Source organism: Prionailurus viverrinus, chromosome B2 (assembly GCF_022837055.1).
Source record: "Prionailurus viverrinus isolate Anna chromosome B2, UM_Priviv_1.0, whole genome shotgun sequence".
Lineage (NCBI taxonomy): Eukaryota > Metazoa > Chordata > Mammalia > Carnivora > Felidae > Prionailurus > Prionailurus viverrinus.
The window spans coordinates 130993939-131006952 of record NC_062565.1 but is presented as its reverse complement, the minus strand read 5'-3'; the positions used below and the strand labels follow the sequence as shown (position 1 = coordinate 131006952).

The 13014-nt window shown below is 38.7% G+C and overlaps 1 protein-coding gene across 5 annotated transcripts in view; it reads right to left on the bottom strand.

Moving 5' to 3' along the window:
- Nucleotides 1–13014, bottom strand: part of UTRN (utrophin) — a 481942-nt gene that overhangs the window by 97526 nt on the left and 371402 nt on the right. For all 5 annotated transcript variants that reach the window (XM_047859243.1, XM_047859241.1, XM_047859244.1 and 2 more), the window contains one exon: nucleotides 292–560. In XM_047859243.1, the coding sequence (XP_047715199.1) occupies nucleotides 292–560 (269 nt within the window). The remainder of the gene's footprint in view (nucleotides 1–291; nucleotides 561–13014) is intronic.

Sequence of the window (13014 nt, the reverse complement as noted above, 5' to 3'; positions counted from 1 at the left end):
AGTGTTTAGAGACACAGAGTTGGTTAAAAAAATAAGTATAAAGAAGAATAAGCGTAAATTATTGTGAAAATCTCATTATTATTTTGGTGGGGAGGGGGTTCCCATGGTGAGGGGCATATGGAAAACATCTGCTGTGTGACTGGGAAAGCTCTATATCCTGATTTTGGTGGAGTTGTAATGGGACTGATTTCATAAACTCCCTTATAACGGGTTTTATATGTGGCTCTCTTTGTGTTATACTTAACAATAAAACATTCCTTCAAATCTTTTATCTGAGACAGGGATGCTGACCATGGTTTTTTCAATGTGATCCTGCAGTGAGTCGATGAGTAAGTCGCCCACGGGCTTCCAGCCATTCCGTACGGCCTCCACCTCCTTCATGTCAACGTCTAGGTCATCCATGGCGCCCTGCAGATCTCTGAGCTTCTCCAATGCCTTGTCTACTTGCTTTTGCCAATTGCTAGTGACAGCGTTTAGACTTTCCCACTTCTCTTTGACTTCAGAGGACTGTTTGCGCATGGCCTTGGCAATCTTTTGGGCCCTCTCCTCAGGAGTCAATTCTGTAATTGAAAAAAAGAAAAAAAAAGAAGAAGAAGAATATTTGGAAGCTTGATCAATAGCCAAGTGTGAACACCACCTTTTGAAGGGGTGCTTATAGGTGCATGGAGACACAGTTTACACAAGCCAGGGGAAGAAGAAGTTTCTCCATAGTCCTTCTACTGATTCCCTATTACTTCTCAAAGGAAGAAATAAGTTAGAGTAATGAGCGGTCCAGCAGTTTTGGTGACTTTTGAATTTTAATATATTTACAAACCTTGAAATGTAACAAAATAACTCAAAAAAAAAAATAAAACAATCTTTCTTTAGCATATATCTAGTTATATAAAATCCAAAGGTAGTATTTCATTTCACTGTCCTAAATAAAAATGGGAAGTATAATTAGGAGAGAAATAGCTTTAAGTTACGCAGAAAGACTCTGAGAAAATAAGATTAATTTATCATGTTCCTTAAAAAAAATAACTGAAGACAAATAACGTATCTTAGATACTGCATCGTCGCTGAATCTGTTTGACAGTTCATCTTTAATACAGGGCACTTTCTGTAGCCCAGACATGTAGCATGTCCACAAACATGTCAACAGGAAGACAGCAAAATTTCAAGGATCATCCCAAATATTTCAGATACAGCAAGAAAGCTTCCAGAATGTCTGAAATAAAGTCAAACCTTCAGACAGGAAAGGCCCTGCCATAGGACAGGGGCAGGAAGAAAGAGGAAGAGTCTAGAAGACAAGCAAAAGATACAGACAGAAACGAAAGTTAAATTCAAAGCCAACTGTCAGAAACACAGAGATGAGAAAGCTGACAAGACAAGAGCAGACATCCTTAGATCAGGTTAGATGGATCTCCAGTTAAACACTCCTGGGCCTCAGTTCTCTCATCACTCAAGGGTGTCCCCTTTCTTTTCTTTTCCTTTTTGAAAAAAATTTTAATGTTTATTTATTTTTTATGGGGGGGCAGAGGAGGGGGGAGGAGACTGAATCTGAAGTAGCTCCAGGCTCTGAGCTGTCAGCACAGAGCCTGATGCAGGGCTTGAACTCGTGTACTGTGAGATCACGACCTGAGCCAAAGTCAGATGCTTAACTGACTGAGCCACTCAGGTGCTCCCTCCAGGTGTGTCCCCTTTTTTACCTCTCTGCTTGGAGGATTGTCCTGTTTGTCTACTAAAAACAGAGGCCAGTCAGAAACATACAATCAAGGAAATCAATACAAGGAAACTGTAGACAAATTTTAAGATAGAAATGCTTATTCTTCTTTGCAATAACATCTTATCTTTTGGTATCAGTTGCATTTGCAACTTTACTTCAAAATATTTCAAATTATTTGTAAATATAAATGGAAGTTCATGGAACTTCCTGGTGAGATGAAGTAAAGAAAGCTCTCCCAAACACTAACTTTCATATGCAACATATATTTGTCCCTCTTTCTTTAGTATTATTTAAAAGTCAAGTGCAAGGGGATAGAACACATATTTTTATCTATTTAAATTTCCAGAAAATTCTCGACATCAATATTTAGACTTAAAAGCAGCTGTAATAAACGTCTGGGAACCAAATAGACCATGAAGAGTTCAGCAGCCACAGAACTCAGGGTTGCATTGCTGAAATGCTAGAAGCTATAGAGCGTCCTGAATAATCCCTCTGCAACTGAATTGATTACAATGAGATTCTGTGTTATGATAGACAGATAGACTGAACCCACCATCAAGTGATAAATAAGGAAAACAAGTGAATCAAACACCCAGCTTCTAGGAATGCTTGAGCTGTGATACAGTCCAGTCCAACAATACTGGAGGAAAGATACACCATTAGACAAAGCTTATTTAAGTCCTTAAATAGAAAATGAGAAATACATAACATTTATATGTAATATATTTTGTTTATATAAACATAAAATGTTTTATGTTTATACTTTATATACTTATATATAAATAATATAAAATATGTAAAATAAATAAATGCTACTTATGTGAGGCGGAAAAAAATCATTTTAATAGCCCCATGAGAAAGGGAGTGGTAATTTTTATGATGGGAACACCTGTGTTTGTCACTTGGGCTTTTTCGAAGATCTATTTTAGGCACTCGTGTTTTACTGGCTTTTGTAAAAGAAAAAGATACAGTACTAATTTCAGAACAGACAACTTAATTGTGATGATTTTTCCCTGAATAAAGTAAAAACTGTTTCTGAGTCAGTCACCGAGTAACCTGGTAGGGAGACATACAGCTTCTTTGTCCTGTGACAAAACACCCAACATGGCTGGGACATTTTTGTCTTCACTTAATGTAAAATCTTTTGATTGAGCAGTCCTTTTGTGGTATTTATTATATAATCCCTACTCAAGCAGCTACTCGGGAGAAAAGAAAAGCTCTATGTTCAATTCCCCATCTGTTTGCCAGAAAGGATACATATTAACTGATCACGAGTCAGAATAAAAGTGCCTCCTATTACAGTACTGATCTCCTTTGAATGCCTACTTTAAACGAAGAACAGAGGGAGGAGGTACAAAACCAAACAAAAACCTTCCAGAACCTTTGTGAAACAGGTAATAAGCAGCAACATCTGAAATATTAAGTTATGACAATGTGGGGTAAGAGAATAGATAGAAAAACAATTTAAAACAGCAAAAAAAGAGGCATAAAAGATGAAAATAATAAAGGGATAAAATTACATTTTAAACATCCTCTAGTTATTTGAAAATCAAAGGACAACGTTTCCTTCAAAATTTCTGAAGAGATTTTTTTGCCGTAAATTTTAAGACACTCATGCAGGAGTAGAGAATTTTCTGGACCCAATGGTTCAGAATTCAGGGGACATAGGAGAACCCCCTCCGAGAGTTTATTTGCTTGCCTGTTTGTGTTTAAATACTGAGCCCCAGGGGCCCTACCCCAAAATATTAAAAGATTCAGATTTAGTTGGTCAAGGGTGAAGGGCAGTGTGGATATATTTTAAAAGCTCCCCAGATGATTGTAATGGGTTGCCAGGATGAAGCACCGCCAGCTTCTTGGCTCACAAATTGATTTCTCTGGTCCCTGCTGCTGAAGCTGGAGTATTTCCACTCCGGTGAGTTGGTGTGTCATATTCCCACGCAGCGCAGGGCCACTAAATACTGAAGGCCGAGAGCAAATGAAGCTCAAAGATAAGAGGGTAATCTAATTTGCATTTGAAAAGGCAGTAATAGAGGCTAATCGGAGAGACGGAGGAAACAGCAGGATAAAACCAAATAAATTTACTGACAATTTTCAGACCAGAAGCTCTTTTTCTGTCACTTTCCTATTCCCTGTAGAGTGTGTGTGTGTGTGTGTGTGTGTGTGTGTGTGTGCATGTACGTGTTTCTCTGTGGATTTCTTTGAGGGGCAGCACTGTTTCTCCGTTCTCTTCCCTTGACAGGCTTTCCCATCTAACTGACCAAATGTTGAGAGTGGAATTATACTTACTTCCTCTATATTATATATTTATACATAATATATAATAGGTTATTATATCTATTATATATATAGATTATTAACCTGTTCTAGGTTATTATACCTATTATAAATAGATCATTTATAAATATAAATTATAAATATTATAAATTTATATTAATAAATATAATTATAATTATATTAATTTCATGTAGAATTTATGTAATTTAAAATAGTGATTATTATGTCACAACAGATCTTTTAGGAAAAATTGATAACTATTTTTTAGGAAGAAGAAAGAAGAAAAAGAAAAGAGAAAGCAATGATCAATCTTCAATTTTTCTCTCTTGTCCAATTATCTTTATTCCTCAACTATGCAAATGAATTGGTGGCATTTATACCACACTACTTCTATAGCTTGGAGAGAAAGACTGCCCATGGTACCCTGCAATGCAGGTAGAAAACAAAGCTGGACCAAGGGCAGAGACTAGGATTTGGGACCAGCTCTGCCCCCCATCTTGCCCTTTGCTCCTAGGAGAGCTAAATAACCCTACTCATCTCACTTGTATCGAGTGGGAACCCTATTTTCTCATGCTGGGAAAATATTTTATACCAAGGCCTTTCAGAGGTCTAAAATTCAATTCTCTAAGAAAGCCAAAGCCACTATATCTCAAAGAAATCTTAATAGTAGAGGGGAAAACAATCTCCTTATGCGTGCTTGCACAAAAACATTTTGCATTAAAAAAAATTAAAGTATATGTTTTTACTATGAAATAATATAGAACTCTATTAGAATCAGCCCAGTTGTTTTAAATAAAGACTTTCCATACTTATGGTATTTTCTTGCTCAATATGAAACTGACATTTATAATGTCCATTGAGATTTTTTTTAATGTTTATTTTTGAGAGAGAGAGAAACAGAACGTGAGAGGGGAGGGGCAGAGAGAGAGAGAGAGAGGAGACACAGAATCTGAAGCGGGATCTAGGCTCTCAGCTGTCAGCACAGAGCCCAAAGCGGGGCTCAAACCCACAAACCATGAGATCATGACCAGACCCGAAGTCAGATGCTAAACTGACTGAGCCACCAAGGTGCCCCTGCACTGTGACTTTTTATTTGTAGGTTCGAAAGCCTTATGTCATGCATGTTTTATTTCTTTCCATCTTGGTTTAGCAGCACCCAGTCTAGAGACTGGTAAGTCCTCAATATATAATTAGTGAACTGGGTTGGGCTCAATGGAACTTTTAGCTTTACTCCTTACTGAGCATACTCAACTTTATAACTTCAAGTGGAAATCTTTCTATTTATTTTTCTTTCCTCCTCCCTGAAAGGGCGGGCCTACGCCAGCCGACTCCATCTTATTCTGTGTCCTTCACCTTGACCACACCTCCTCCCCTCGACTCCATCTTGTTCTGTGTCCTTCACCTTGACCACACCTCCTCCCCTTGAGTAAACCCTCCCTCACCTGCCGGACCCTTCCCCAGGACCCCTCCCCAGCCAATCGGCTGAGGCCATAGCCATTACCTCACCAACTGCCCCCAGGCCCCAATAAAACCTTTGTCCTTTTGAAACTCGCTCTCTTTCCCTGGTATCTCACCGCTGCGTCGGTGCAGGTAGGGGATTGAGCTCGAGCTAGCTTGAATAAAGGCTCTTTGCTTTTGCATCGGACTCGGCTCCCTAGTGGTCTTTGGGGATCACGAATTCTGGGCATAACACTCCCCACACCCATATAAAGCATTTACAAAAAGGTTTTTACTGTGAAAGAGAAGGATAAACTTCACAAAGTTATTTCAAGTATGGTAATTCCAAATATCTTACTTGTACATTTTGCTTTTTTTTGCATGTATCTACAATCTTGTTGTATTTCACCAAGTGATGAAAATATTAAGACCAGCAAATATAGAAAAGAAACCCTCCAGAGTAGCATTTTCACTTCTGGACTAGTCTAGTACAAGAAAAGATTAGGAGATCATACACCAATTCCAACACTAACAAGTTATGTAATCATAAATATATTCCTTATCTTTTTGAACTTCAGTTAATAACTATAAAGTTACTGGCACATGCCTGGCACACAGGAGGGCCTCAACAAAGGCTAATTTCTTTTATGATTCTTTTTATGATTTTATTGCTAAGTCTGGGAGACGTAGACATCTCTAGGGATTTTTCACATAAACAAACCAAGAATTAGCCAATAAAAATTCACAGGAAAAAGCAAAGCATCCTCATATCTCTAGAGACCCGACTTGCTCTTACTCTCTCTTTACCTGCCCTCCATTTCTCTCTCTCTCCCCTTCATGATCAGAAGATGTTTCTGATTAAAATAATGGGAAATATATTCTCTCCTACATTTTCTGATTACATGATTAAGATTAACGTAATCTCTCTGATGATCAGTGTTTAAGAGGACTCCACCCTTTTCCTATTTTGTATGATGATAACAATCATTATGAACTAGATTACAAGTACATCATCAAGGGTCATCAGCTGATTACTGCAATATTTCTAATTATGTTCATTTAATACATTATAAGAGTGACAATAATAAGAGGTTACCCAGACTAGATTAACCTGTTCATGTGTAGCCTAAATCTTTCAGTAAGAACATGATAAAGATGACATGTACCCATCCATGCTGCCAAGGGACTTCTCAAATCCTTAAGGGGAAAAAAAGGACATTGAACAAGTATGTTTAGAGAAAAGCAAGATCCCCAAAGTAAAGAGCTGTGGGAAGTATCTTTCACAAACACCCATATGCAAGGTAGTAAGAGAGGGAAGGAAAATGGAGAGGAAATCAGAAATGCAGCATACTGTGGAGGGAGATAAATGGTACTTTTGATCAGAAGTTAATGGAGGTAGAACCAGAGTCTGGATACTTCTAAGTTTTACTCTTCCTGTAAAATGGGCCAAAGTAAATAAACCCAGCATTGAACTGAGGAAGAAGTAAGGACAGATCATTAAGAAAATTAACCTTGGGGCACCTGGGTGGCTCAGTCAGTTAAGCAACCAACTTCAACTCAGGTCACGATCTCACAGCTCCTGAGTTCGAGCCCCATGTCAGTCTCTGTAGTGACAGCTCAGAGCCTGGAGCCTGCTTAGGATTCTGTCTCTCTGTCTCTCTGTCTCTCTGTCTCTGTCTCTGTCTCTCTCTCTCTCTCTCTCCCCCTCCCCAGCTTGTGCTCTGTCTCTCCCTCTCTCAAAAATAAAAAAATGTTCAAAAATTAAAAAAAAAAAATAACCTTCAAGAAAAGAGCAGGAACATCAGAGACACCCTGGAACAGACCTGGCTAAGCAACCTGAGACTCAGCTTTCAATTTTCTGTAACTGAATATTCCCTGAATTTCCTCACACTGATGGCCGCTTTGTAATTTATACATGTCATTTGTGTGTGCTGAACAGCAGCAGACAGGTCACTGGGGGGAAGGGGTGGAACTGAGAAGAAGGGAAGCTGGGAATGTAAACTTCAGGAGGGGTTTTCTTCACTGTTGTATCCTCAGTATCTAAAATACTTAGTCATTCTTGCAAAACAAGTTAGGCAAGTCTTATGTTTATGTACTGCCATAGTAAGTGAGGAGTTTAAATGAAGAGAAGACTTTATGTCTTTGCTAGCATTAAACTTTTTTTAAAAAATGGCAAACCCTGGCACGTCTGGTGGCTCAGTTGGTTAAGCTTTTGACTCCTGATTTTGGCTCGGGTCATGATCTCACAGTTCATGGGATTGAGCCCTGCATCGGGCTCTGCGCTTGAGGAGTCTGCTTGGGATTCTCAATCTCTCTCTGACCCACCTGCACACACACACTCTCTCTCTCTCTCAAAATATATAGATAAACTTAAAAAAAAATGGCAAACCCTCTAATTCACTTTTAAAGATTCCAGCTTTTGAGAGGAACAACAAAAATAGCAAAGTAAGTATACTACCCCATTAAAAGAGTTTAGTATCCTCCTATTCTTTATATTTAAGAGAATAACATCCCAGATGTTGATTATAAGAAAATACATACATGTAAAATACTGCCATCTTTTTTATGAGGCAAATGTAATTTACGGATGGTTGTGATAGTGATTAGAGAACCTAACAGATGGTGAACAATTAATTTAAAATGTTGTGCCCATCAAACTAACCTTTGTTATCATTGTTTCCATATAATTCTTCATCAAGAATGTTGATTTGTTTATTTAAATTGGATTTCATTACTATGGTATTCATTATCATGCAAAAAAGTTTTTGAAATTTTTACCCAATCAGTAGGCTTATTCAGCCGACTCATATATTTTAGGAAAGCTGAAGACTAGATTGATTACATCCATCCATACATTATAGAACTTTAATTTGGGAAGGATCACATTGCTGCTCTGTAGTTAAGAACACTGGAAAAGAAAGGAACATTCTATTTTTCTGTGTTTTTTCATGCATTACTACATTACTAATCTAATTTGGACTTGAGAAGTTAATTAAATTATTGTCTTGGTCTATAAGCCTGAAAGCTATTATTTATCCTTCAATTTTTTATATGAAAATTAAAAAGACAAAGTCTAATATTGCTTAACTACATTCTCTCTTGATGCTAGGAAATCAGTGAACTGGTATGTCATTCTATTAAGCAGCCTGGTATTTTAGTAAAGAAAAAGCAACAGTAAAGGGAAAAGTAAAGACTTACAGACATATTTCCTATTGTATGAAATTGTATGAAATTGCTTTAAAGTAGAATGTAGAAAATTATTTCTACTAAAGTGCTGGAAGCACCTCTGATTACAAGGGTAATGAGAGTATACTATGGTGGTTAATTGCACCAAGCCTAGCGACAAGCCCAACATGTCACTTCAATGCTGTCACGAGTGACAGTGTGCTTCCAAAACTCTCCGAGTCTCCATTTGCTCATCTGTCAAATGGGTGGTGACAGTACTCACACCTCAATGAGTTGTTTTGAGGATTAAAGGAAACAAGACATGTGAGGTGCTTGGCAGCGTGATCAATGTTGCCTTGTGAACATCTATGTTTACTAACATTTCTCTCCCTCCCTTCTTGGGCACTGGTCGTTCTTCCATCTAACATTATATTTATAGTAGGGGTGTGCCAATCCCAGCAGACCCAAAGCGCCACCTAACTCAAGCTGAGTCCATCAGAACCCTCTCGTGTAATGCGCTGGATCTAAAGAAGGGCTGCCCTTCCCTGGGGCCAGGTCATGAGGTACATGGTTATAGGAAAGCTAAGAAAATCAAAACTGGTAGAGAGAGAAAGAAAGGGTGACATAGAGAAAAGGCTTCTGCGTGGCACTCCAGTCCCTGTTGCCAGCTGTGACCTTGCCCTTACCATACTGGGCTACTGGGGCTAATACATTCCCCCATGTGCCTACGCTTATGGAAGTTGGGTGTTTGCCATTTACAATAACTAAGATTCTAATCAATAAAGCTGTTATTAGGAAAACAAAAATGCCCTGGGAAAAAAACACCCATTAGTTTTACTAGCCTAATTACTTAGGTTATAATGTGTAATTTGGTCTCATTTTATGAGATGCAAGGAAATAATTACTGCCATCTTTTTAATGTAAACTTAAGTTATACTAGGAATCCATGTAAAAGTAACTTGTACTAAGCTATATGATAATTTCACTTTCACTCATTTAACAATCATGAAATTTTATTTGCACGTTTGCTAATATTGGCATAAAATGGACTGACATAGTAGACTGAAAATGTCATTTATTGCTTCTTTGTTACATCATATGTAAGATTTCACAGAGGAGAAAAATATTCCTAATAATGGGCTTTCTAAAATATTATGAAACAGTTAATAATTAAAATAAAACAGTATGCCCAGAATTAAAACCTTAACTCCTAGTAAATATAAACAGATGTTGAAGACCAAAGATGAAAAATATTAATCCATACATACTTTTTTATCTGAAAAAAATGATTCACCATTAACAAGTACAAGCATACATAATTATATAAAGTACACACACATGCACGCGCACACACACACACACACACATATGAAGTACCAAAAAAGTACAATTAACTAATAGTTGTCTTTTTCCTAGGACTATCATTTAAATGAAACAAAATCAACTGATCAAGTATACCATGCTGAAAAAGAAATAATGTTCAGACAGCCTGGAATAAAATAATAGTTGTAGCAATAGTAATGCCTTCACTGGAATAATTTTTAAAGAAGACTCATGGGGAAATTGAATAAAAATAATGCAATATTTTTTCTCTTCAACATGAAAAGCTGAGAAGAGGAAAAGAGCTTTTCTATACCCACTCATACAATAAACGGTACAACTGTCTAAACACTTTTAGAGCTGAACTGTCCTATAAAAGTTTTACTTAGCGATTGATACCTAACCTCAAATCATATAATATGTATGCATGTGTGTGCATGTGCACCGACATCTCTATGCAGCATGGGGAGAGGGACGTTGATGCGAAAGCTCTCACTCCCCTGTGCAAATGTGACCTTTACCCTGAACTATAGGTGACAAATAGGTGACGAGGCATGTGTACTCCCTGATTATCTCAAGAGGTCTGGAGACTGATGTGGGCTAAGGCTGACTGTGGCTGAGTCCGGTTTCCAAAGGAATTGAAAGCTGGAACTGAGAACAGCAAGGGGTAAGGAGAGGCTGGGAGAATAAGGTAGAAGCCAAAAAACAGCTGTGCAGGGTGAAGAAGCTCTAGACACTGAAAGTGGAGAAGGAGCCAGGTCTGTGGCCAATGAGCAGAGAGAGAGAGGAGATAAAAATGAAGAGATGTGGTCAAAGCCAGCCAAAACACTCACTGCAGGTTAAGAAGGGTCGCAACATAGAAGCTCATGCTGTGTTCCTAATCTACCCTACATTAGATGGTGACCTTGTTCAGCATCACAGTATTTTCTTGGCCTTTGTGTTTTTACTGAGAAAGAAAGAAAGAAAGAAAGAAAGAAAGAAAGAAAGAAAGAGAAGGAAGGAAGGAAGAGGGAGGAAGGAAGGAAGGGAGGAAGAGAAAGAAAGAAAGAAAGAAAGAAAGAAAGAAAGAAAGAAAGAAAAAAGGAAAGAAAGAAAGAAAGAAAGGAAGGGAGAGGGAGGGAGGGAGGGAGGGAGGAAGGAAGGAAAGAAGAAAGAGAAAGAAAGAAAGACAAAAGGAAAGAAAGAAAGAAACAAAGAAAGAAAGAAAAGAAAAGAAAGAAAGAAAGAAAGAAAGAAAGAAAGAAAGAAAGAAAGAAAAGAAAGAAAAAGAAAAGGCATGCTGCTCTATCTGCCTGACTTATTGGGATAGTTAGAATACAAAAGTGGTTTAGAAGTACAAAGAACAATACAAAGGACAACAAGACATTTACTGTCTTATTTGACCTTTTAACAGATATAAACCAGGTGACTAAAATCAAATGAAAAACAATTCGATTGTGTTAAAAGGAAAATTACTGTATTGACACGATACAGATGAAATCAAATTAAACAGTTCCATATTGTTCAAACCAGACAAAGGCATACTGACAAAGTTGTGAACTTTGTAAAATTTCTTTAATTATTCAGATGATTCTAGTTCAATTAAAATTATATTTACCTAATAACCATGTATAAGGGGAATGAGTTATTCTGGGCAGTCAGTGTTCCAGACAGCTACACTTTACCTCTTCAGCTCTGTATTTTTACGGTTGCCATTTTAAAAGGAAATAAACTAAAACAGAGCATAAATTCCTATGCCTTCTCTTAACTGATTTACATTCTGTCTTCAAAAATAAATAGACCATAATTCATAGCTTCAGTTTTTCTTTTATTGTAAAAAGCCCCAAAGACTACTCTGTTTTGCATTAGTTTAGAAGTGTCATATATCCTTTTTATAATTTCTTTCTCCTCATTGCTGTCACTGCCGGCAATCATTGCTCACGGTCACCCTTTTCCGTGTCCTGTCCTTTCCATTTGCCACATGCCCACGATTCACTGGGAAACAAGTGAAACTAGTTACAACAGCGTCTAAAGGAAGAGCTAATACCTCTGAGAGAGCAGCTTTTCCGTGAGTAAAACTAAGGATCTTCACTGCATTTGCTATATAATATCTATCTTGGTTGCTCAGATAATTTTGCATAGTCAGATTCTCAGTAAGTGAGAAAGGTCGCTAAGTACAGGGAGGGCTGAGCTCCGGACACAGATACCGGTAACACAGTCAGAGAGATCCCGGAGAGACCCTCCAGGGAGGCATGGAAGAGAGCTGGGAGAGAAAAGGACCCCTAAAGACACTGAGCCTTCACTGGCTGGGAGAGGATGAGCAGGGGCTGAGTGGGCAAACAAGGAAGGAGTCAGAATTCAGGTAAGACAGACCCACACACAGAAAACACACACACACACACACACACACACACACACACACACACACACACAAAACAAAAACAGGACAGTAAGCCACAGGATAAAGACAAGGAAAACCATTGCCTGCAGAACATCACTAGTAGTTTGGTGGCAAATGGACATCAGTTTGGGGGCAGAGAGAGAGATAAGACGCTGCCACACGGGAAAACAGGCCAAATCCCTGTCCAGCCTTGTGGGCCAGTGAAGGAGCTCAGATGTTATCACAGGCGCTACTGGTGGTTTTTAAACCAGGGGAGCAAATGCCAGTTCTGAGTTTCAGATATATCACTGTAGTGTCTATGTTGATGCAGAGATAACAATTAAGAAAGAACTAACAAGAGAGGCGCCTGGGTGGCTCAGGCGGTTGGGCACATGACTTTGGCTCAGGTCATGATCTCACAGTTCGTGAGTTCAAACCCCACATCAGGCTCTCTGCAGAGCCCAGCTGGGACTCTCTGTCCTTGTCTCTCTCTGCCCCTCCCCCACACGCACAAGCACTGTCTCCTCCCTCTCTCTCTAAAAAATAAATAAATGTTGGGGCGCCTGGGTGGTGCAGTCGGTTAAGCGTCTGACTTCAGCCAGGTCACGATCTCGCGGTCCGTGAGTTCGAGCCCCGCGTCGGGCTCTGGGCTGATGGCTCAGAGCCTGGAGCCTGTTTCCGATTCTGTGTCTCCCTCTCTCTCTGCCCCTCCCCCGTTCATGCTCTGTCTCTCTCTGTCCCAAAAATAAATAAA